This window comes from Mytilus trossulus, chromosome 7 (assembly GCF_036588685.1).
Source record: "Mytilus trossulus isolate FHL-02 chromosome 7, PNRI_Mtr1.1.1.hap1, whole genome shotgun sequence".
Lineage (NCBI taxonomy): Eukaryota > Metazoa > Mollusca > Bivalvia > Mytilida > Mytilidae > Mytilus > Mytilus trossulus.
In genome coordinates this window covers 36,703,086-36,730,638 of record NC_086379.1, presented here as the reverse complement: position 1 = coordinate 36,730,638, position 27,553 = coordinate 36,703,086, and the positions used below count along the sequence as shown (strand labels likewise).

Sequence of the window (27,553 nt, the reverse complement as noted above, 5' to 3'; positions counted from 1 at the left end):
CGCCTGCACTGTAGCCGTCCCGCTAAACCACACGACCACCTGGGTTTCATAAAAATGAAGCTTTCGCTGGCCAAGTGTTACCTTTCCATGTCAGTTTTAATCTAGCGGCAAACTACAGTACATGATATATAAGGCATGGAGATGTTATTTTAACAGATCAGCTTAATTATCTATAGTAAAGGATCCTATATACAACTCCTCTAAACATCAACCCAACAAAGTTAGATCTGTAAATTTGCTTTCGCAAATTTTTTGTTCTTCCCTCACCGGGATTCAAACCCATGCAACTGTGATATCGTGACACCAAATCGCCTGCACTGCAGCTGTCCCGCTAGACCACCTGGGCTCTACTAAAATAAAGCTTTCAGTGGCCGTGTGTTACCTTTCTTCTTCAGTTTTAATCTAGCGGCCTACTACAGTACATGATACTGTATATAAGGCATGGAGATGTTATTGCTACAGATCAGCTCAATTATCTATAGTAAAGGATCCTACAAAAGAATGTAAGATACAGTGACAGAAAATAATTATATTTATAAGTACGTCTGAGTTATATATATGTGTTGCTTTCAATTACACTGCTATATTTTTACCATGTGTAATTTTCTTTTTTTAGCTTTTTCCTTGAGAAGAATATGCTGTCATTTTTCCTGAAGTATTTACAACAAAGAGCTGGGAGATATATTTGTGTACAGTTACTACAGACACTCAACATTTTATTTGAAAACATCAAGAATGAGACATCTTTATGTATGTACCATTCCCTCCCTTCGTCACCTTATATAGAATACAATATACCAACATTACACTTACATTTGTATATTTTCTTACTTCCATTAATCTAAGGGACCTTCATGGCCAAGTGGTAAGGGTAGTGTTACTACATGTACTGTATCGCTAGCCAGTCAACACTGAGTTTGTTAGTTCAATCCCGCATAGGGCAGGTGCACTCTACTTCAATTTTAATTACCTAGGAATGTCAGTTTGACTACCGGAGGTTCTCTCCTGGCACTCTAGCTTTCTCATCCAATAAAACCTGACCACCATGATATAACACACAACAGTTTTGAAAGTGCCGTTAAAACACCAACCAATCAATCCATCCCCAAGTCTTAAGTATTGAGTTCTTTGCCATGCATGGAATCACTTCTTGCGGGTTTTTCGAAATTGTTTTAAAAGTATTTTTAGAGTTTTCTGGATATAACTACATGTAAATAATCTAACAAATGTAACTATATGCTTCCTTTGTGCATATTTCAACACATGAATAAAACCATATCCATCTTATTTACTGTGGATTCATTTATTTTTGTGGGTACCAATTTTCGTGGATTGAGGAAATCTTGCATATTCGAGGATATTTAAATTCATGGTTTTGGCAAAGTCTGCATACATGTCTTTAGAAAATGTGTATTTCGTTGAACATTGAAATTCGTGGTTCCTCTGTACCAACGAAATCCACAAAAATTGATATCCAACGAATATTAATGAATCCACAGTAATAGAAACTCTTAATAGAGAATGTTCATCTCATCTCACCAAAAAAGAAAAATGTTTAATGAATAACAACTGAATTACTTTCTTTTCAGATTACTTATTGTCCAACAATCACATCAACTCAATAATTGTACACAAGTTTGATTTCTCTGATGAAGAGGTATGTACTTCTTTAATATTACTGTCTTAATTTAGTCATTATAGTTATCAAAGGTACCAGGATTATAATTTAGTACGCCAGACACACGTTTCGTCTACATAAGACTCATCAGTGACGCTCATATCAAAATATTTATAAAGCCAAACACGTACAAAGTTGAAGAGCATTGAGGATCCAAAATTCCAAAAAGTTGTGCCAAATATGGCTAAGGTAATCTATGCCTGGGATAAGAAAATCCTTAGTTTTTCGAAAAGTTCAAAGTTTTGTAACAGGAAATTATTCAGACATTACTGATTGCAGTCTAATTATTGAAACTATGAGACTGTCTATAAAAATAAAGAGATGTGGTATGATAACAATGAGACAACTATCCACTGAAGCTCAAATGAAGTGAATGTAAACAAATGAAGTCAAACTTAGGCCTACTAGCAGGAAGTTAATTAAGAAGAAGAAAAAAGGTTTATAGCCGATTCTACCTCTGGGTAGGATATGGGCAAACCAAATAATCTAAAAGCAAACGCTTGTCACTATATGGCCTTCACAAATGAGTAACCCTGCTGGTATCTATGAATAAAAGGAGAAAGTAGGTAAAAATCAATCAGACAGCAACCCAAAGACAAATATAACCAAAAAGTTTCTGAGGGGCTGCACAAAGGTTTCAATAGAAACAGTAAAAGATATGCCATGTCAAAAACTAAAATAATACCTTTATTTTGGATTCCAAAGTTTGTAACAAAGTAAAATTGAGAATGGAAACGTTACAGTGTATTTGTTTGACTGAGAGAACACAACAGCTTGACAGAAAGAAATGCAGATTCAAGTGAAAAATATTTATTGAAAAGCACACTTTAAAAGGTCTAGATTGAAACATGTTTTTCTTTTTTTTAGTAGCAGTGCAAATTTTAAAAAAATGTTGTTTTCTCTAAAGTTTATATCAATATTTAAATGCATGGTATAAGTAAAGTCAAATCTGTCACATTTAATAGCTTCATTGAATCTATTGATGAAAGTGAATTACTCATAATTACTGAATTGACATAAAACATAAGCACTTATGTGACAACATCTGCAAGCCTAAATAAAATAAAACTTAGTCATTACAACCGTTACATCATACTTTTTCCTAATGCAAATGCATTAACTTAAAGTTACAGTTTGATTATTTCTTCCTAATGCACCAAGAGGGAAACATTTGACCTTTGATGATGAACAAGCTTTCATGAGTACCTTATGATAAGTTCTAAAAGGCCCTTAAATTACCAAGGCTTAAAAACAAAGACTTAACATAGACCTTAATTTAAAAAAAAAATTTTCTTCATAAAACACATAACAATCTTATACAAGGTACCTGACTTGATACATAAGGAAATAATGAAAAAGCATATACCTTTTATTACAATCAACTGCAATACATGAACATTGTTTTTTATTGTCATAAAAGAAATTGTCACTGTTAGTGTTATTGATATCAAGTTCAAATATATTTTATTGCTAATCAAAGTGCCCACAAGGAGCAGAACAATCAACATTAATTATACATAGCAATGATTACAAATGATTCAATATGATTAAGACACAATGTTATATAAAAAAAAAAAAAAAATATTTATTAAGACAAGTACAAGAATACAAGCACAGTAATTAATTATATCAGACTGAGTTATTTCCCTTGAAAATCTCATTTGGTAAAAATATTAAATAATCTTGATATATAAATTCAGGTATTTTAACAAAAGTTTAAATCACAAGAATGTATAATATTACGTCATAATTGAAGAAAATATAAAATAAATTAATTGTTTTATATTGTTTATTTGTAAACTCTTGAAAATATTTAAACCTTTTCTTACATATCTCCTATTTTACCCCTGCCAATTGATCATTCCAATTATTAATAGGCTATGTGCCTGTACCAAGTCAGGAATTAAATCATATTTGGGTTTAGTCAAGTGATACACTTGATATATTATAATAAATGATAGTAATGGATAAGATGAAAGGGAAGATGTGGTACAACACATGTTAGTGTTGAATGCATCCTATTATTAGATTACATTTAAAATGAAATTATGAGTGACTACACGACTGAGGAGGGGGGATAGGAGGGGTCCTGATCCTGAAATCCCGGAATTAAAAAACAGGAAATCCTGAGGTCCCGAAATTCGAAAATAAAAAATTTCCTGGCCCCGAAAGGGTCAATCCCGAAATCCTGAGCTTAAAAACGCCTGATCCCAGAGTCCCAATAAAGGTCCTATCCCCCCTCACTGAGACTGTATTATAATATGTTATTTCCTGTCCAAATATATTACTTAAAAGCTGAATATATATTCTTTTGGATGCCATAAAATTTTTACTCTCAACATTTGCTGAGTCACTTAAGCTGAGTAAATAAAAACAAATTTCTCTTGACATATTGTTAAATTTGTTTTAGTGTGTTTTTTGAGGAAATTGAGAAATGAAAGTCAAAGATACATTGATATTTGTTCAGTATTAAGTGATCATAATTTGGAAATTGAATTAGGACGTTATAAAAAAATTCAAAGAGAACACAGACTGTGCAAAGTTTGTAAAATCTTAGATGATGAGGAACACTTTTTCCTTCATTGCCAAATTAACAGTAATGTAAGGCATTCCCTTATAAATGCAATTAAATTCCATTATCCTAATTTTAACCAGCTTGACTCAAACTCTAAACTTAAAACTATTCTATCCCAATAAAGATATTTTGTCTAGTGTTGTAGACTATATAAAGCAATCTATGGAATTGCAAAAATAAGGTCCACATTGGTCAATTATTATATACATCTATATATATAGATATTTGTTATTAATATCAACTTCACTTTTTAAAATCATTTATCATGTATAGTTATGTTTCTTGTCACTTGTGTATACAATGTACTATGTTTGCATTTTAACCCGTCAGGGTTTCATGTTTTTTGCAATAAAGATAAAGTATTAAAATACTAAATCTGTTAACACAATTAATTATATTTGTTTATTTGTAGGTCATGGCATATTATATTTCATTTCTGAAGACGCTTTCCCTGAAGCTTAATAAACACACAATACATTTCTTTTACAATGAGGTATGTTTTTATAATTATAGCTGAATCTTTAACTTGAAGGGGAACTTATTAGTAGTGATTTTCGTAAGTTTTTTTAAGGCCATCATATATAAAGATTCATTCAAGAAGGTTTAGTCATTTATGATAACCAAACAAGAATTTGGATTTATATTTAATATATTAAATGTTTTTTTTCACTTCTTAAATTTACTGCCAATTTATTTCCACTATGTCTGTTTTGTATTTCCTTATCCCATCTGCCTTACATTGTTCTTCAAGAAAACTAAAAATCACAGATAAACAAAAATATTAATTTGATTGCAAGACTGTAGTATTGTTGGGACGAACCCCCCTCCCCCCCCCCCCCCTTGAAAACAAATAAGCACTGTTAAGGTCAATGTTCTCTTCGAATTGTGACTGTTAATGTCAAGTTTGTGAGTCCAACCCTCCCTTGGAAATTCCTCGCTAAGGGCCTGTAATGTCAAACCTCAGCACCTTTTCCAGTGAATAATAATGATAAATTGTAAACACATCTAAATTAAATCATTTTGACGACAGAATCTTGATAGTTAAATCTCTGATTTTATACTATTCTTTATTTATTTATGTTTTTAAAAACATTTTATTTTTATTAAATTTCAGCACACCAATGATTTTGCTCTGTACACTGAAGCTATCAAGTTCTTTAACCATTCAGAGTCAATGGTTAGAATTGCTGTTAGGACCATTACACTTAATGTTTTCAAAGGTACACTTAACAGATAGTTGTTTTGATATACATTGTATGGAAAGGGGGGGGGGGGGAAAGAAGAAAAATATGTTTTACAACAGCTTCATGAATTTTTGAAAAATTCTTTCACAAGGTTACATTATCATGATTATGTAGACATGTCGTTTGTTGATGTGGTACATAAGTGTTTCACGTTTTTTGTATCTTATATAGGTTAGATTGTTGGTTTTCCTATTTGAATGGTTTTACAATGGTAATTTTTGTGGACCTTTTTATCATGCTGTTTGGTGTGAGCCAAGACTTTTTGTTGAAGGCAGTATTTTTACCTATTATAGATTACTTTTAAAAATTGTGACTTGTATGGAGAGTTGTCTTGTTGGCACTCATGCCACATCTTCGTATATCTAAGTACTTAGTGCTTTTATCAATATATCAATGCTAAGTCCCATATACTCACACTATATTCCATTGATTCACCTTATCCACCCCTTTGTCTGTCTGTCCATCAAATTTAATATTTTAACAATTATTTCAGATACATGTACTACTCAACAGAATATGTTTGGTCAGAAGAGTAAGTGATCAATATTTGAGCACTTTTCAAATCTGCCCAGTATAAACTACTTCCTGTTTCCCAATACATTGAAATATGTTGACTGACTCTAAAAATAGGCATCCCACATTTATTCAATATATATGAACAGAATAACTCCTTACATTGTAAGCAGCTTGACAGTAATGAGGGGGATAGGACCTTTATCGGGTTCCAGAATCAGGTGTTTTTATGATCGGGATTTCCGGATTGACCCTTTAGGGATCCGGAAATTTCTTTATTCGAATTTCAGGACCTCAGGATTTCTTCTTTTTAAGCCCAGGATTTCATGTTTTAAAGTCCGGGATTTCGGGAGCAGGACCCCTCTTATCCCCCCTCAGTAATGTGTAGTAAGGAGTTAGGGCTTTAAGGGTATGTCCTACTCTTTTCCTATACTTTAAATTATGACTAGGGGTATGCTTAGCTTGACAATGCATGTATTCTTGTTGTCTATGTTAGAGATAAGAATAACACATTACAAGTATGCCTTGGAAGTCTTTTAAAAGAATGCTTGCATGGAGTGCAATATGTAAGTATACCCAAAAACATGTCATATAAAGCTTGTGAATGTAGGGCTGTGGGACCCAAACTGACATTCAATGTTTATTTACTCTATTTGTTCTTTTTTTTCATCTCTATACCTGCAGTATCCACTATACCCATATATAGTTTATTAACAAATAAAAGTATAAACCAAAGACAATATAATTTTATGCCTCTGCTAGGAAGGTTCTGTAAGGAGTAAAATCAGAGACTGGTATGCTCAGACAAGAACACTGTTACTTTTTACTAACATGTTTGTCTAAGCCATGTTATTCATTGTAAATCAGCTTGTTCCTATACTAGATTTGGTGGGCAGATGCAATCTGCCTGTTAATATTTTAATCCACCTATTGATACATTTCATTGAAAACAATTGAACTTCTTTTAATGCATCATTTGCCACTGGACATTGAGCAACTAACAATCAATCAATTTATTCATGGTTATATTCACAAAACAGTATAGTACAGCTGGAATTTGTTATTTAAAAATATATTTTTATTTTCAGTTGAAGATAAGGCAATGTTGAGGTATATAAGAGACAGAACTGCAGCTCCATATTTCTCTAATCTTGTCTGGTTTATTGGAAATCACATTCTAAATGTTGACCTCTGTGTCAGACATGATGCTGAGTAAGTATGAATTGTGGTCATTTTCGGGTATATTTTGATATGAAGCATAAACTTGAATTAAAAAAAGAATATACCAAATTTTCAGTTTGCAAATTCTCTTGTTTGCTTTTTATGTACTCTGCTTTTTTGGAGAATGATGTCCACACAGAACAATAATTACACCACTGTACTAGATTAATAATTTTTTTTTTGTGAAATGTGAACAATTATTTATTTACCACCACACGCAATTTTTTCTGGGATAGACCTTGTCTTTCAAACAAATTAAATAAGTTTTGAAAAAGGCCAACTTAGTACAGAAGACTTATCAAGCAGACTGATCCCATATTATTAGTAAAGAATATTCCAACATGTTATAAGTATATCTCAAAACTAAACATTAAAACAATGTAAGAAACAATTCTCTTATCCATTCCTTTTAAAAATATACATTCTTTAGCTACAAAAGAAGATATGAGAGGTATGTAAACACATTGTTTTAGACACAATGTTGGGCTCAAGTCAGTCACGTTTAGAAAAAGTGGCCATTTTATTTTTGCTTTGTATTATTTATTTATTTTAGAATTTAAGTTAACCTAATGTTAAATGAATGGAAAATATAGAAAATAAACTGTGTAATATAAAGACAACTCCAGAAAAATACTAGGATTTTGCCATGTTCATTAATAGATGAAACAAATATTCATGTTTTATTTTGTTTATTTAAAACATAAACAAAAAAACATTTAGATTAATGATCATTTAATAAATCAAATTTAGTAAAGGAAATGTATACTCCCATTCTAAAAAACCAAATCTTTCAAAGTGCCATGATTTGTTCAGATTATAACATCTTAGTGAATTTCCTTGTATTTGTGTCTGGTCAGGGACGTATATAGTCCTTGGTCTGGTATAGATTGGTATGCAATATATATCAGATTTTTTTTATTTTATTTTATTTTATTTCGGACAATTTTATTTATACATAGTTATGTTACAAATGTTAGTAGTTTGCAAACCTACATATAGTGTTGACTGATATACTTGCAAATGGTCAATGGGGTCAACTCTGGGTCATTATTACCTAGAGGTGACCCTCAGGTTTTTTTTTGATAAATGTCAAGTATTCAAACATTTTAAGGTAGTACCCAACACTTTCACTAAAATTTTGGCTCGTTTAATTTTCAAAAAATTTTGTCAAGGTATTTACTTTGATCCTTAAACAAAAATATAAAAATTTCAAAAATTTTGAACCAACCGTTTTGTCAGAAAAATTACACTGGTTATATAGCACTTTGACAAAAGCCACAGAGTTCGCAAAAAGTGTCAGTCCTCAAGATTTCACCACCAAAATTTTCATAGGACTGACATAATTTTAGTATTTTTCAATAGATTAATAGTAAGGACCACCAGGGGAAAAAAAAATTCGTGAACTCTGAAACCAATTTTGATCATTGAGAACTTAATATTGTTTTTACAACACAATGTAATTAAAAGGTTCAGCTGACTTTACAGAGTTTTCTCCCTGTAGTGTTAGGTACCACCTTAAATGGAAATCAAATAGTTTTAAGGATTGATCTTATGAAGCATCATTTACCTATTCATTTGTTTCATAGCTCTCGATAAAATTCAGATTCAAATGACTAGTTGCAAGAAAATGGTCAACACATTTACAACTTCTGTTGTGAGCAAGATTTTATAAGTCAAATTTGTATTTTGCATTTATCAAATATATATTTGTAATTAATTAAATTTTAGAGATTTAAAACAATCAAATAAACAGTAAATGTGCTCCCTATCTATTCACATTTTTATTTCCCAACCTACAATACTAGAGGGGCATTATGTTTTCTGGTCTGTGGGTCCGTTTGTTCGTTCGTCCGCCTGCCCGTTCGTCCGGCTTCAGGTTAAAGTTTTTGGTCAAGGTAGTTTTGGATGAAGTTGAAGTCCAATCAACTTGAAACTTAGTACTAATGTTCCTTATGATATGATTTTTCTAATTTTAATGTCAAATTAGAGTTCTGACCCCAATTTCACGGTCCACTGAACATAGAAAATGATAGTGCTAGTGGGGCAATCATGTACTTGGAACACAATCTTGTTTTAGTTCATTCTAACAAGATTCCATACATTGACTTCACATAAAAACAACAACTTCTGTTGCATAAAGATTGTTTAACTGAGCAAGAGAGTCCTCATTAATAATTCTTGGCAGTATCAGAATATTAAAAATACTTCTAACTTCAGCATATTTGATATATTTTTGACTTCAGAATATTTAGAACACTTTTGACTAAGATGGTTTAAGATTTAGTGTTCTAAACTTTATCTCATATATACAAGCAAAAGTTACGTATGTGAACCGAAATCTTAGAATGTCCTTGTGACATTCATTGTACATGTTGTAAATAAACCAAAATGAATGAAAATATTCATTAGACCATTATGTGACTTATTTTATGAAACTTTTGATTTTTTTTTTTGGGGAATATTTTATTTGGTAGTTTGGGGATTTTGTAGACAAGTACCGGTATATAGAAAATAAATAGTTCTAACTTCTTTCAACTTTTAAGGACAAGGTATAATAAGGCCCATTTCTGATCTAAAACAAATTTCAAACCTCAGGAAGTGTTTAACATAAAAAGTAGCTTTCCAGAACAGAATTTGAAAAATGAGAAAGTATGTGGCCAAAAACAAGCCTTATCGTACTTTGTCCTGTGAGATTCACTTCCTACCCTTGAAATTTACAAAAATTGGCATCCAATAAATAATAATGAATCCACAATAATGTATAATTATTTTTCATAAATTTTACTTAATTTTTTATAGTCACCAAAGTAGAGACAGGTTGGCAGATTTAGTAGCAGAACATTTAGACCATCTCCACTACTTAAATGACATACTATGTATCAACATCGATACTCTCAACGAAGTACTTACAGACCAATTTTTAAACAGATTACTTATACCCCTGTACGTCTATTGTCTGACCATGAGGAAGAAACATAATGGAAGACAGGTAATTAATGACATAATAGTTTGAAAATAGAACAAAGTAAGAAACAAGTCTAAACAAAACTTAAGGTGTTACCCAACACTTTCACTAAAATTAATTTGGCTCCTTTAATATTCATAAAATTTTGTCAAAGTATTTACTTTGACCCTTTAACAAAATATAAAAATTTCAAAAATTTTGAACCAACCGTTTTGTCAGAAAAATGACACTGCTCATATAGCAGTTTGACAAACACCAATTTTGATCATTGAGAAGCTTAATATTCCTTTTACAACACAACGTAATTAAAACGTTTAGCTGACTTTACAGAGTTATCTCCCTGTAGTGTTTGGTACCACCTTAATGGAAGACAATGGTACATACTGTAAATTCAGAAATATTTGTATGAATTTGTTTTTACAATTGTTGAAAATAGACCGACACAGAAATGTGCGATTTATTATTACTATTTTAATAAATTTTGTATTCAAATAATGCTATCGGAATTCATAATGCAAGTTTTTACTTTTTCAAAATTCTGTAGAAGAAAATTGACTTGAAAGTTACAAAGAAATACATTGATGATCATGAAGTTATCTTCCTTTATAGAATCTTCTCAAATTTTTGACATCACATTTGAAAAATAAAATAATTTGAACGAAAAACAATCTTAATGTGTGGACAGTATGAAATCCTGAGAAACCTTAACAAATAAAATAAAAATAAAAAAAAAATAAGATTTTGTCATAAATATTCATATTTTAATATATGTTTTTTGTTTTATTTTTTAGGGAGATAAGAAACATATCAGTTCTGTAGTGGCACTGTACTTACTATCTCAGGTTTGTAATTCAAGTCAATCTCTATCAATAATTATGAAATGTTATTATATATATACATACCAGGTAAGTTCAGTGGAATTTATTTCAAATCAATTATTTTGTGTCAGAGTAGATCATTACTACCACATGTTGTAAATACTTTATTCATATTTTGTGGATAGATGAAATAAGTATTTTACTTAGATATATGATTTTGTGTTTTTCAAAAGTTTGTCTCCAATAGATAGATATAGGAAGATGTGGTGTGAGTGCCAATGAGACAACTCTCCATCAAAATAACAATTTAAAAATTAAACCATTATAGAAATAAGCATATATATAGAATTAAGTACTTTGATGAAAATTTAGAATTATCCACAAAATCTACAAAAATTGGTATTATACAAAAAAAAAAGAACCCACATTACTTACAAAACTCAAGATGGGAATAATATAAAAAAGAAGATGTGGTATGATTGCCAATGAGACAACTATCCACAAAAGACCAAAATGACACAGACATTAACAATTATAGGTCACCGTATGGCCTTCAACAATGAGCAAAGCCCATACCGCGTAGTCAGCTATAAAAGGCCCCGATAAAGTTTGTTTTATTTCAATCAGTATTTCATTGAGGATTTACATTGGATAAACATTTAGAAATATGGTATAGAAAACAAGATATGAATGGATGTTTTTTTGCAGGTATTTTTAATAATCAGTTATGCACCACTAGTACGCCAGCTGGCAGAAATTATATTCCAAGGGGACATAAGTATACAACAACAAGAAGCCTCAAGTGATTCACCACAAACTGTAAGTCTGACAATTCTTTCTCTAATATTTGTGCTATTTTTCCCATTTTCTTAGTGTTGTGAGAAAAATATTTCTCATCACTAAAGAAATATTTGTTGTCAGCAAATGATTGGTCAAAATATAATTATAATGTTTAATTTTCTTGATTGCTTCTGAATTTCCTAGCATGCATGATGACTTCCAAATAAAGAACACTACTTTCTGCAAATGTTTGAAAAGCAAGAATAAAAATCATTAGAGAAACAGATTCCACCACTATAGCATGTGTATTTTTTTTCCTCTCTCAACAGTTAAATTTTAATTATTTAAAAAGCTTGTAAAGACTCACACTTTAAATATCAAAATTTAACTGTCTCAAACAGAGAAATATTGTAGCAAACTTGTTGCAGTTATTGAATGTATATTTTATACACTAGTATTAAAAAGTACCCAATTTAGAATAATAGTGCTTTCTCTGGTAAAAATTTAGTTGGAGCTTACACTACTGCACAGTCTATTTTGATAGTTTCCCTATTATTCAGGGGCATTTAAAACAAATATTAACTTTTGATAGCAAAATTACATTTGAAAATGAAAAAAGAGAAGTTTTTATACACTCAAGCACTCAGATGTCCACACATAACTAAAACTACACCACTGTACTAGATAAGTATATTATTTGAAATAAACTTTTTATGCCCATGCCATTGCGGAGGGGCATTATGTTTGACCCTTGTCCATAAGTCCTTACATCCCATGATTTCTGTTCTCCAACTTCATTTGCCTCCATCAAATGTTATGAAAACTTATACACTATGCTTATTACCGCAAAACACAGATAGAGTTTGAATTTGGGTGGGTCACTTATACAACTATAGAGTTATGTTGTTTACAAATGGAAAATTGCTGAATATTTTCTCTTCTTTTTCAGAGAGTGAGAGAATTTGTAGCACCAGATGAATCTTTAGAGGTCACATTAGACAGCAACAGAGGTCAACATCCATTCCGTCAAGGTGAATTAGAGGAACCTGTTACAACAGGCAACTCAACATTTTATATGAGAACTCATTCAATGACAGAGCAAACTGAAGTGCATGGTACTTAATATTACATGCTTGTGCTATCGTTGATGCATTTTCAGATACAGTTTAAAACCAACAAATATCGTCTTGAATATGAAATTATTTTTGCAAAAAAAAAGTGGGAATACATATTGTCACGAACATGTGAAAATTATATCTACCTTTTCTAAATAATAAAAAAAATTATAATGTTGCAAAAAAAAATCTCTTTGAAGTATGCTTAAAAGGCTAAATGCATAATAAAGTATTAATGATGAAGTTGGTTTACAGTACAAATCTTTTGTAAATTGTACAAAATATTAGTATTTTGCAAACCTTTCAACATTATTGGATAAAACAAGCACACACTATATATATTTATTTATAGAATGTTTTTGAGGATGCACCAATCTGAATGCTTTTATTTTACTTTGTTCATGTTGTTTTAATGTACTGTAAATTCAGAAATTGTTGCAAGGTTCTTATTATAGCTAAAAATGCGACAGAATTGCAATCGCAATTAATTAAACTTACATTTTGAAATATTTTACATAAAATAAACAGGATTTTTCTCAAAATCGTAAAAACTAAAATTGCATTTAAGTCTTAAGTGGCATAATCACAATAATAAATGCACCCAATAATTTCTGAATTAACATTAATCATATGTACATTTATTTTATTATTTTTACCCTATGTTTGTTGGTATCTTCTGTTGTAGTGTTATCTCTTTGGTATTATTCTATTATTTTCATGCAATGAGTTTACCATATTTACAAGCTTTACCATGCAAGAATCAAAAGCCAAAATGAATAACTTATATATGTGATTACTAAAGAGCTGTTTTATATAAATTTATGGAAATGGAGTAACACCTTTCTAGGTAACACAGCATAACTCATGAAGTGGTGCACTGAAGTATATTGAAACTTGAACTAATAAATAATTCAATAACAAGTGGTTATGTTATTGCTTTTTGTGAAAAAATGTATCATTAATAATAATGCTAAGTTTATGTTATACCATTCGTGAAACTTGAAGACTCTCAACATTAAATTCAATTAAGCATATGAGACATTTCAGCATGGACACTATTGTTAATTGTAGTAATATGAGTGTTTTGTGTTAAAATTCGTATTTTTAACAGATAATTTTGCATCTACTTGTATGTTGTACAATCATTGTAGTATGTATGTTGTGTAGTAATGAAATGATAATTTATGCTGACGCTGTGTTTATTTTTATAATAAACATGCAGTTAGTTCAGTTATCAAGACTGTGACCCTAACTCCCCTAAAAACAAAAACAAAATATATATATAACCTATTGGTCATATTTTGAATTAAATTTATTTCAATCATCTTCTGCCCTCTCATCTATTTAAACCATTAGTTTATTCAGCCACGCATTTATTATTAACTCTTTAACTTAATATTTTTTTTCTTTCCATTGATTGATAGTATTTCGTTGACCGGATTTCCAATGGAAAATATCTTTATTATTTTCATGATGTACAGAGGGCAACTGCTAGACAGTGTCCGATGACGAAATCTTCGAAAATTTAGATATGTTGTTTCTGGTGACTAAATGAAGGTCACAATTGATTTTAATGATTCTAGCTTGTAAATAGTTATTGACTTTTAGACCTTTTAGTTGTGAAAAGTGATGCTTTGATTGTTTTTTACCTTTTCATTTCTGAACCTTTGTTATTTTACTTCATCCTGTTTTGGGGGTTCAGATTTGCACATATTATTTTCATACAGGAAAATCTGGTTTGCTTGCTGTCAAAATTCTGTATTTTGAGTTGGTGTCATTCCATATTCCAGTAAAACTAATTAGTTTGATTTTTAAGTATGTAAGAGAAAAGTCAAAGATATTGACTATTCATTTGAATTCCAATTCATCTACCTAGCTCTAAATTTATCCATGTTTTTAGCCTGAACAGAATTTAGTTAGTACATATCTCTTTATATATGTGGAAAACTCTAAGCTATGATTCCAATACCTTTGCAACCATCATGTTTTAGAATTCTCCCAAAGGCTAAATGGACATTTGATCTAAGAGACAAATTGATGGCTGTCTTAAAATGGTTGCTATAATATATTTTATTTTAACATTTTACAGAGAGGGTTCCTACACCTCCAACAACAGAGCCAGACCAACCTACTCAAAATTCCACAGATGAGGAAAAATTACAGGGCTCACAGAGAACCCCTACTGGAACAGATATAGAACAGAAAGACACTGCATTTAGTCTTGAAAATAGGTAAATATAATAAATTTTTATGCAAAGCATGTTAAAGCTGGAAAAAATTGTCAAATGTGTATGGATTATAAATGATGAAAAATGGACTAACAACAGTTTTATTGTGTAAGTTGTATATAAGAAGGACATGTTTTAAATTTGTGGTTCAACTTGATCTTTTGAATCCATGAAAATAAAATCATACACGAGGATTTTGAAAGGTTTTAAAACAGAAGTAGAACGGAGCATTTTCAGATAGTTGTAAGAGAATCCAGGACACACTCCGACAAAGGATATGTATTTTAATCAGACTAAGGTGGTACCCAACACTTTCACTAAAATTAATTTAGCTCGTTTAATTTTCATAAAATTTTACAAAAATATAAAAGTTTCAAAAATTTTGAACCAACTGTTTGTCCAAAAAAATTACACTGGTTATATAGCAGTTTGACAAACACCAATTTTGATCATTGAGAAGCTTGATATTCCTTTTACAACACAACGTAATTAAAACGTTTAGCTGACTTTACAGAGTTATCTCCCTGTAGTGTAAGGTACTACCTTAAAACCTTTATATTTCACAGAGCCTATTTAGAAGCTGTATTCAATGCATTGGAATGTAGTGAGAATGATTATGAAGCTTTGTTTGCACTATGTTTGTTATATGCCATGGGACATAATGATGGTAAGTACACTCAAGGTCACAAGGTCATGTATTTGACCTTGGAGTTAAGATTTTTGTTTGGAAAAAGTAGAGCTTTTAAAAATGCTATGCCAGGGCTGCAATTGAACTAATATATGACTGATTATGTAGGCTTTCTTGTGTTACATAAGTGAAAACAGTTTGTCTAAAATTATAAAACAATTAATTAGAATAAATCACTTTATTTCTAGGTATAAAAACTTTTAGTGAGGAGTTTCTATGTTACATTTAACATAAGTATTAAAATATTTTAATTTATTACTTACTTAGTGATACTGTAAAAAAAATATATTTCAAAATTCACTCTTTAATGTAAATGTTAAATGCTTAGTTTATTTCCAAACACTGAAACTTAATGTGACTGCATGTATTTGTTAACTAAAATCAATATATAATGACATTTTTAGATGCTTCAGGAGAATAGATATTTTGCATGAAAAAAATATAATGTGAAGTGTGCAGTTTGATACATGGATATTTAAGATGCAAACTAGAAATATTGATTACTTCCAGAAAATAGAAAAGAAATCGTTTACTAAAATATTGATGGAACCATTGCTTTTAACATTTTAAACAAATTTGTATAATGTCCATATAACCTTACAATGAAATGACTTATTCTTCCTTTTCAATGTGTGAATTAAACAGAGGGTATGATGTGTTGTGTTGTTGTTGTTGTTTTTTTTGTTTATTGTTAGCTACAGTGAAACCTACCAAAACCAAACTTGAATGAAAATCATCTTGTCAAAACAGAGTTTTGAATTCTAAACATATTACATCAAGATCTAAAATTTAAACAATGTATTATACTAATCATGTCTAACTAGACCAGATGTTTCAGTTCAGAATTGGTTGCATAGTTTTCACTGTACTTGATGTCTATACTGTGGATTCATTTATTTTCATTGATATCAATCTTCTTTCGTTCTACCAAAATCAGCTTATTCGGGTGGACCTAATTTGGGTAGAAAATTTTGCATATTTAAGCAAATTAGATTTGATTAAACTACATAATTTGTGGCTATTATGGGGGTTTCTTATCTTAACAATAATTTGAAGTATCTTATTTTGACTATTTTGAAAGAAAAAAATATTCTCAAAAATATTGAATCTTCTTTATTTTATGTTTTGTAACATTATTACTTTATAGGAACTTTTTCTAATAAATTATTTCTTACTTTTATTAAACTGCATGTTATTGATTTGTTTAAAATAAATGCTAATATTGTAATACGAAATACGAATGTACTGTAAAAGATATATAATTGTTGCAATATCTTTTAAATTTGAATGATTTGATAGTATAGTTGGTTAAATGGCCAAGGCATTTTCTATTTTTCAAACTATAGAATACTGAAATTGGTTAACGACGAATAAAAATCATCTTTTTAATGTTAATTGCTTCAAAGCTTAAGAATCAGTTACTTGTTAATAATTATGTATTTTTATTTTATTTTTTTGGGTTTTTAAAATTTGTATTCTCTACATAAAGAGCTGTTTATTATGTAGTGTGATTCAGAAAGTGTGTATGAGAAGGCCATGAGAGGATACCTAATACAAAATGTATCATAAATATCAGTTTACTTTATTCATCATTTTGAGTGTTGCTGGAGTTTAGAAGCTATTTAAAATGATGTAATGTAATTGATTTATAGGTAAATAATGTCAAACTCCCCAAATTTTGGTGACCAAATTGTATCTCTAGTTGTTCTTTAAAATTCATTGCCATCCCAAAATGTTTTAATTACTTAGTTTAGATTTATTCCTTATTCATGTTTATTTTGTCATTAACTTTTCATTACAGTTGAAAATGTACATAGTCTGATGAAATTAAGTCAGGTTTAATCCATACTTTTCTACATAAGGAAATGCCTGTGTCAAGTCAGAAACATGACAGTTGTTTTCCTTTTCTTTGATGTGCTTAAGCTTTGGCTTTTGCATTTATTAAGGGACTTTCCATTTTGAAATTTCTTTGAAGTTCAGTAATTTTGTTATTTAATTTTTAGTACAATCTCTTAAAATGTTTCGTATCGAGAGAACATTTTAATATATATAAGGTTTTAATCTCTTTTTAATAGGCATACATCAGGGCTTAATGGACACAGTAATGATGCCAACAGAAAAATCTGAGGTAAATTATATCAGAATATGTATATTAAAGGAGTAAGTTCAGTAAGAGCCATGTTTGGCCTCAATTATAAAGTTCAAAGTTACAAGACAATAAATGTTTTAAGTGTTGCCTTAAAGACATGTGAGAAAGTTAAACAGAACTGTTTTTGTCAAAGACTTATTCTAGCACGTTGATTTTTACATCACAAAAAGGTTAAAATCAGCTAGATTTCAACCAAATAATAGACCAGGAAACATAGAGTGCAGGTGTCAACAAACTTAATATTCAAATAAGACATGTGAAATGTCTTCAGAAACAATATATTTTAAAAGATCTTTGTTGTTTGACGTACGTGCTATATGTTTCCTGTCCAATAATCTATGGAAATTTACCCATTTTACAGTCTTACATCACCAAAATGACAACAAAGGAAGGGAGATAACTCAAATTTTAATTTATTTGGAGCCACTGATACAGTATTGGTAAAGATGAAACTAAATTACTTTTATGTTTTTATATTCAATATTTATTTATTTTTCAGACCAAAGATCATTACAATGTAGCGTTAGTAGAGAGACTTATTAGAATCATCACATTGGCGAGTCAAAGTGGTAAGCTTAACTTCATAGTATGGGATAATAAGATTTTTTTGGTGTCAAGCCTTTCTTAATTTATATGGTCATATAACAAAAAAAGACCATTAAGAAATAGTTAATTTTACCTTAGATAGATTACTGATATAATTTACCACACATAATGAATTTTAGTTAGTTATACCATCAGACAATCTGTAATCAACTGATAACGTACCTTGCTATAATTTGTGTGTACATTTGAACTATATTTATTTATTTATTTTATTTTCAATAATGATAAACAATGTACAGTGCATCCTAAGCCTATTTGGCTGGCTGAAAATAACTTGTATATATGAATGTAATTATTTGTTATAATTCAGTTTGCACTTTAATATTAATTAAAATATTCTATTCCAATCTATAAGTAAATAATATGATGTCAATTGTTAATGTCTTTAAATCTGGTGTAAATAATTTGATATAAGATATTGAAAAAATACAGTGATCTTAAAAACCATATAAAAGACCAAAACAAAAACACAGAACATGAAACAAACATTAAAAAAAAGAAACACACACAAAACAAGCAGACAAAAAATGAGTGAAATTACATAAATAAATATAGAATTGAAATGTTGATGATCTTAAAGTTGACAAAATGTTAGATCAGTTAATTTGTTGTTGGGAAATACAGCCATACATACATGTGTAATGTTATTAGAAATCCTAAAGTACAAGTTCTGATTTATCCAACAATCACCCCAAACAAATCTTTTATTAAAAGAAACATAGCAAAAGAATTCGAAAAAAATCTCTATATATAATTCTTTTTGCAGGAAATAAAGTGAGATTATCGACATTAGAACTAACTATCAAACTTTTGAAACAGCTTGTCTACATGAGTGGTAAATCTTATCTACAAGACAGACACCTTGCCAGCATTGAGAACGCCAGAGAGTGCTGTACACAACTACTCAGGAATTTCTATAAGGTTATTTGTTTTTAATTTGAAAACTTTCATTAAGTAAATTAGTAATGTGATCCATTGAAGTGTTTATCCTGCTAGATTGTAATCATTTATAATTCTGAATGTCTGAGATGAGAGATTTAAAAATGGAATGAGATTTAAAAAGGGGAACAGTGGGACATGGACAGTTGAAATATATTTTTTTAGACTATGGATGGTAAATATGTTATGAATTGAACATAGAAGTAGAATTGTAATAAAGAATAAGCCAGGTTAAGTTTATCTTGGTGAGTTAAAACCACAACAAGTTTGGTTTTCATTAAAGCCTTTAATATCATTGTTTCCTAATTAGGATAAATAAATATTCTGACAAACACTTCTTGACAGATCCTGGAGGTCTAAAACAACTAAGAAAGGGTCACACCTCACAGTAATATCAAAGGTGCTTTTTAAATTATCTCTGACAGTTTTGTTTCACCATGAGCAAGAGCAAGAAATGATCAAAAATTGTACTGCACCTGTAAATTTTGTTATTTTTAAAAAATTATTTAGTTTGAAAGTATTAATAGTGTTTTTTTAAACAATATTTTTCATTTGGATCTTATTGTTTATAAGCCAACAAATACCATAAGCACAAATGTAGGTAGTGTCACAGGATGGGGTTTTAAAATTTTGTACATGAAAAGTGTTTGAATACATTGTATGTAACTTGTAAATCCATAAGTTAAACTTGAGCTGAGGGATAAAAGCATATTTTTTATCAAGATACTTTATGTTAAGTGGGACACACAAAAATATTGACTTGAAACTAAAAGCAATGTTAGATACAAGAATACAATGTAAAGAAATTTGAGTTTTATATAAGTATTTTTCATCATATTAACATGTGTACACTAACCTAAAAGGTTGAACCAGTTGTAGTCTGGTTTAAGTCACTAAAGTATTATATATGAAATAAGAAATTGTGGTATGATTGCCAATGAGACAACTATACACCAAAAAGTAAATGACATAGATGTTTAAAATGACTATAGGTCACAGTACAGCCTCCAACAATGAGCAAATCCCAATTTGCATTGTAAGCTGTCTTTAGCAGAGAAAATCTGAACTTGATTAATATAAAAAATATCTAACTCTTGTTTCAGACAACTGCGGTAAGAAACTCTTATGCATCTGTCATAAAATACTCTACATAATACTCATTAGATAACAGTTGTGAAGAAGGTTCCCAAATCAAACATCATCCAATAAAACAAAAAAATAGGAGTAATATATCAGATAATAGACCTGTTATACAAAAATAATCTATGCATATGATTTCTTATAAAATGATAATGCCTGTTTCTAAGCTTTCAGACCAAAATTTTCAAATCCTCTCCTGTATGCCTAAGAAAGTTGGAGAACATTATATTACTTTAGTTTCATGAGTTTATAATGCAATATGCAATAGGTGTGACCATGTCATTAATTTTACCTGTGTTCTTGAATTTTGTCTCGCCTTGATGAAGTTAAGTAGCTAGACTTGTTTTTTTTCTGTATAAGTAGGTCAATTTAAATGGAAACACTAGTGTTATGTTAATTATATTTGGTATGCAATTGTATTAGCATTGGCACATAGAGATTCATTGGCCTACCCCATCAGTCATGGTATATTTACTTGAAACATCTTGCTTAACATGCTTAATGTAAACATGTTAGTAAAGTTTGTGATTATGTTAGTTTAAGGAAAACCATTAGTGATAGGTAATTAATATTTGGTTTGCAGTTGTATATGCATTGGCACATCTATCTTCCATTGAGATTTATAGGCCACACCCCCTCTTTCATGGTTTATTGACTAAGATACTTTTGCAAATCTTTTGTTTAAGATGAATCACTTATGGAACTGGTAAGTCAATAATCTTTAAAAGTATGCAGTTGTATTGGCATTGTCTCATTTCTTTGATGTTAATATGGCTCTATAACTGGATTATGTTTAAATGACTTCAAACTGTTTGCACTGTTTTTATGTTTATGGTGTGTCATGTAGTGTTTAAGGGGACCACTAATAATAAGTCATTGATATTAAGGTTGCATTTGTATATAAAGCAGTGGCAATTCTATAAAAATATTATGATATTAAGATTGTATGAATATCTTAAAAGAAAAGCATTATGATAGTAAGAATAATAGGAAAAGAAAATATAAATCAATTTGTATTCAAATAGTAAAAACTGTGAAAATGACCAGTTAAAAATCCAAGTTGTCTTTACTGCATATTACTTCTTATAAGCATTCACCCATCCATCCATTTCTGTCATTCAGAATGATATTAAGTTTGATGTTTTTTCTTAAAATTCTGAACTTCTATATATTTATATAAACAGAAACCTCTTGCATTTTTTCATATCTAATGCATGCAAATTAAGACATGTAATATCTGGAATCAAAACAATCATTTCAGTGGTTGTTTTTGTATGATTGACAAAATATCTCATAAAACCCTAATATTATAATATAATATTCATTGATTTTTAAATGTAGAGTGTAAATCGTAAATAGAAGTACAAAAAGCAATAAAAATTTGTCTGACAGTTTGACAGTCACCCTACAACTATAGCAAAATATAAATGAACATCTAGAGGTCTTTGTAATGCTGATAACAAAAATAAATCATTTGATAAGTTTTCAGGGCAATAAGGAATGCTTATTTTTATATTGGAAGTAGTGGAGTTTTTTGGTTGGTGAATGTCTGATGCTTTTATTTATAAAATAAGAAAAACAAGTTGAATGTGTAACATATGTCATTTTCATGTGCCTGTACCCAAGACAGGAACATTGGCAATTGTTGTCTTATGTCATATCGTAGTTTCCGGTTTTTGGGAGAATTTAATTATATAGCAGTTCTTTGATGGTTTCTGTTTAATTTATTCACATCATTTTCATAGACTATATATTGACCTCTAGATTCTAGATGCATTTTGTATTATTTCAACACTTGGAAGTCATTTAATTTAATTTGTTGAAGTATAATGGTTATTGCTATTCAGTAAAATGGTATACTTGTATAACCCTTGTTTGCTACCAAATCTTTAATATTATAAGCTGTCCACATTTTATAAACAATGTACCTTTTGACATATTCACATGCAACGAATAGTAATATTAAACCTTACACTAAATCATATGAATGCTATGATAAAAAAATCACAAAATTACAAACACTGATCTTAATTGTCATTATCCTAAGTTAGACATAAGGATTTAAAGATGAATCCCACTATTGTTCTTGTGCTTCAGACAGTTGTAAATATTTTAATGAAGTGACAATCTTAAATTTTTATCCAGTATCTTTTGAATCATATTATTAATGGCAAAAAATAGACATTTATCAAATCAAGAGACTTTAAAAAGATGAACAGTACAATGTTTTTTGCTTCTTCATTAAAATATATAAATATCACATTCACTGACCTATAGCTATAGGTCTCCTGCTGTCGGCTGAGCCTTGAATAGAGTATATTGTCTTGCTTGTATAAACAAATCACAGTGTGGCATTTTAAAATGAAGAATAATACACCTTTTTGTCTCCATACCACATTTAAATGTAGTAAAAGTATTTGAAATTGTGTACTGCCATATTGATATAAAGTTGGCATACTCTCTTGCCTATGTCAAATCAAGGCAAATGTGTTAATTTTTCAGTCTAGTCAGTACCTAATATCAAGTGTTTTGTTTGTGTCCATTTTGTGTCTCCCCTCTCATAACATGAAAAGACATATTGATTTTTACGTGTCAAATGATCTGTCAATCACCAAAATAAAAGATCCCCCCTCCAAATATTTGATTTGTAGTTTGCAACTCCTTTAAAATTTTTGAATAGATATATCTTGGGGGTTTCTACTTTCAAAAAATGGAATTTTCATTTCCCTTTTGTCATTTCATAATCTCTTAGCCCTATAGCTTTTTGAACAAAGATTTTGAAAGTTTTAATCATATTTCTGTAACAAATTTTAATTTATGTTTCAGAGTGAAGAAATGTTCTTAGACATGTTTGAAGATGAATATAGAGAAATGAAGGTAAACCTTATATTTTATGCTAATGGTAGTCCTTTTTAACCCCCATTTTTGGGCATTATGTTTTCTGGTCTGTGCGTTCGTATGTTCGTTTGTACGTTTTTCCATCCGCTTCAGGTTAAAGTTTTTGGTCAAGGTTGTTTTTGATGAAGTTGAAGTCCAATCAACTTGAAACTTAGTACACATGTTCCTTATGATATGATCTTTCTAATTTTAATGCCAAATTAGAGATTTTACCCCATTTTTAAGGTCCACTGAACATAGAAAATGATAGTGCAGATGGCATCCGTGTACTTAGGACGCAGTCTTGTTTAAAACATCTTATTCTCTTGACTGAAATTTTTGGAGATTTTGTTGTAACAAAACTTTGTTGTACATGTAGCTGGTACCAGTAGATATTTCATGTTATGTTCAATTCTGATACACTCATAAATACTTCTTTTTACTGCTTATGAAAAATAGTTCTACATCAGTTCTTAAAGGAAAGCAATATTTGGCCTATTTTGTATTAATTACAGAACCGTCCATTGAATGTTGAATATCTGACAATGGATGCCTCCATACTGTTACCCCCAACTGGTACTCCTTTGACAGGGATAGCATTTTCTAAAAGATTACCATGTGGAGAGGTTGAAAGAGCCAGAAGGGTGAGTAAGAATAGGGGATATTTTTATCTGTATTTTTATACTAAATTGACAATTAGTTCCAGGGACATTTGATGCAGGACTAACTGAAAATTATGTGAATCGGTATAAGTAATATATTCAAATTGTACTTATAACTTCAAAAAAGGTTCTCATTTTCAATCATCACAATGATATTAGAGATTAGAGAGAAATTTGTGGACTAATGGTAAGAGCTGTTAAAGCATACATGGAAGGCACTTTAAACATATTACTTATATATTTCCACTATGCAAAAAATAAGATGACACCCACCCATAGTTGAGATTTGGAAGTGCCTTCCCTGGGTCCCATGTATGTTTTTATGGAACAGTCCTAAGAGTGAAACTAGTATTTAAGTATTTTTACTTCAGTACCAGTTCTACCATTCATAAAACTTTTGAGCACAATTATTTTTATACTCAGAAATCAACCAATCAAAATACTTAAGATTTGGTGTTACGAGAACAAATTTTGTACTTCTATAGTACCATGTATTTTTATGACCAAGGACCTTCAGTTATTTAAGTCTATTAAAATGAAAAGCATGACATTGCTACAGTTTATTAAAACTGTAAAATGTTTGTTGTTAGCTTTTCATGTCTTCCTCAATGGTCTATAATACATGTACAAGGTGAATTATTTGTAAAAGAAATGAAAGATTTCCGGAGTTATGACAGTGCACTTTGATTTAGGTTACTCTATTGTTATTGTGATATTGTTCATGTACAACATCAACATATATTCTGACCCCTATTTAAACTTGAAAAGATTATGTATCTTGAGTTACATAGAAGAAAAAAACATGATGTAATTTTTAAATAGGTTCATTTATTAGGATTCAAATATAAAATTTAGAGTTATTGCCCTTAGACTGTAAAAATCCAATGACAGCTTCATATAGGTTATGAAATAATACAATTATTTTATCTATTTTTATATTCTTTTAAAAGTATAAAGAATTTGAATTATTTTGAACATAAACATTTTTAGATTTACTCAAGGATCATGTCTTTAGCGTTATGTACAGGTTATATTAGGTTTTCCGCCAGAGCATATTGAAAACATCAGAGAACTTCATGCACAAACTTGGGTTTTCAAAAAACCCTTTTCACACAAGTGTCATTGACTTAAAGAAGCATTATGTCATTACTTCACGAAAGGAAATTCCTGGAAAGTCGGGGGTACACCTATATATTATTGCAATCATGCCAGAACGAGTTCAATAAGCAGATCTTAGTTATTGTATCTGATTTGCTGAAGAATTGGGAAGTTCAAGAAAATTTCAACCTTTCTTGAAATGTTTGCAGTTCAAACTAAGATAAACTAATAGCTAGGTGTTAAATCTGATCAACTTGAGTGGTCTTTGAAAGTAACCTCTCTTATTTCCAAGATAATCTTCTTTCTGATATAAGGCTTTTTGACATAATACCGAAATACATCAAATTTTGTATGGAAGATTGTTTACTACCTTGCCGTTATACAATTTGAGGGTGTTTTTTTTTTTCAAACAATAACAACATTATAATCTTTTGATTTAAATGCTGTACCAATAAAAATGTCAGATTGCTTTGCTATACAGTCTTTTGTATTTTATACAAAAGTAGTAGCATGTTATAATTGAATCATCATTGAATCAACTGATTTTAATCATTTAAAGAAAAAAATTTAATAAACCACCCAACTACCTTTTATATTACGTAATTGCTCTTCATAATGTAATACTAATACAAATATAGAGGATATTGATCTAACCAGTGTTTTCAGTTACCCAGTAGTATTGTACCTAAATGTATGTACAATGAACTTGTTCTGCGAATTCCTAATGTTGTTTACTTTTTAAATGTAACCTCTTATGCAAATAAATACTATGAATTAAGAAATGTTTATAATGTTTTAATGCTCCACTTAGGGCATTATGTTTTTCGGTCTGTGCATCTGTTCCCTTGTCTGTTTCTGTCTTCCAGACACAGTAGCATCTCAAAGAAATTCCCATATTGACTTTCTTATAATACAGTTACTTTAGAGTGGAGTGCAGGGGCATCTTATTGTCTACTTTTAGAATTGAAATTTTCTTTTTATGATGTTATTGGGGTGTAAAAGTGTTGACTGAAGCACATTTGGATGAGACAGCATCCCCAATATCAATGCTTTTATACCCCTATATTTACATAAACATTCAATTCTCATTTATAATTACATTTTACGCTAGTCATGAAAGTATGATGAAACTGCTAGTAACATTGAATTTTCAGTTTGTTTTCATATGCTATTTTTTCAAAATCTAATTTTGAAATGCCTTTTGACTGTTACATGTATCAGCCAATCAAAAGTATGGATCCATATGAAACATACATGTTATGCAAGGATCCGGAAATTTTTTCACCTAATTTCCGTCATTTTCATACAACTTAAAAGTTGATGCCCCTTTTCAAAAAATGATTGTCAAAATCACATTACTGCATGAGACTCATTATGAGTATGCTCATACTCGATTGTCATGTTCGTAGCATCAACAATCTTGTTTCACTGTTGCATCGCATTTAATTCATGATTTGTCCTACCATTTTCCAAAAATCGTTTAAGAGCAATTAAGGGAAGGCAACAGTTTAAAAATTAAATGATTTTAATGACTCAAAACGATAATATTCTCAGTTATCGCTTATGTTTTCTTTGATTCTGAAGTCAAAATTAAAACCGGATGTACTGCAACAAAACTGAAAAGAACAATTCCGGACTCATTTCCGGGATTAGTTATGTTTATCCAAATCACAGGAAATCATCGGCTTTTTAATATTTTACCTTTAATAGTGTAAGAATATTAATTAAAATAGGTGCCACTAGCTTTATTTAGGATGAAATTATTTTAAATTTACAATTAATTGTCTAAATCTGTGGAAGAGAATTTCAAGCATGCGTATTACATAGTAAACAAAGCACGTGTGTTAGAAGTAAAAAAAAAATCTACGTAAATTAAACCAAGTTTTAATATAATTTTAAATCATAATTGACAATTGTCTGACCTGTTGAGTAATTAAATAATGAAGCCAGTTGGTATGGAATTTTTATTTCTTTATAATAATAGTTTGGAGCTTGTGATTAATTGCTAGGTGTGAATTAAAAACACAGGTAAAGAGATTAGCAATCATTAGCCAATAGCTCCCCGAGGCATTAATATAGTTATTAGGAGGGCCCTCAGGATTATAACTCTTTATTGAAGTGGCAGTTTTATTACAGGAAATCGATAACAAAAAAAAAATATGTTCAAAATGGCGATTTTGAAAGTCGATCTCAACGAAATGACCGAAATTATTACGGTTGAAAAATAAAATTTGACCTAAATCCCAATTAAAAGTTT

The 27,553-nt window shown here is 29.9% G+C and overlaps 1 protein-coding gene across 2 annotated transcripts in view; it reads left to right on the top strand.

The window, feature by feature from the left end:
* LOC134725011 (protein CLEC16A-like) overlaps positions 1–27,553 on the top strand; it is a 91,121-nt gene that overhangs the window by 6,605 nt on the left and 56,963 nt on the right. The window contains exons 3-18 of one of the 2 annotated variants that reach the window (XM_063588466.1): positions 617–750; positions 1,590–1,657; positions 4,666–4,746; positions 5,368–5,473; positions 7,099–7,222; positions 10,031–10,220; positions 10,988–11,038; positions 11,723–11,833; positions 12,744–12,825; positions 14,999–15,140; positions 15,704–15,804; positions 17,901–17,953; positions 18,474–18,543; positions 19,347–19,501; positions 23,486–23,536; positions 24,052–24,180. In XM_063588466.1, the coding sequence (XP_063444536.1) occupies positions 617–750; positions 1,590–1,657; positions 4,666–4,746; positions 5,368–5,473; positions 7,099–7,222; positions 10,031–10,220; positions 10,988–11,038; positions 11,723–11,833; positions 12,744–12,825; positions 14,999–15,140; positions 15,704–15,804; positions 17,901–17,953; positions 18,474–18,543; positions 19,347–19,501; positions 23,486–23,536; positions 24,052–24,180 (1,648 nt within the window). Of the gene's footprint in view, positions 1–616; positions 751–1,589; positions 1,658–4,665; positions 4,747–5,367; positions 5,474–7,098; positions 7,223–10,030; positions 10,221–10,987; positions 11,039–11,722; positions 11,834–12,743; positions 12,910–14,998; positions 15,141–15,703; positions 15,805–17,900; positions 17,954–18,473; positions 18,544–19,346; positions 19,502–23,485; positions 23,537–24,051; positions 24,181–27,553 lie in introns of both variants that reach the window. The other variant, XM_063588465.1, reaches the window with a different exon arrangement.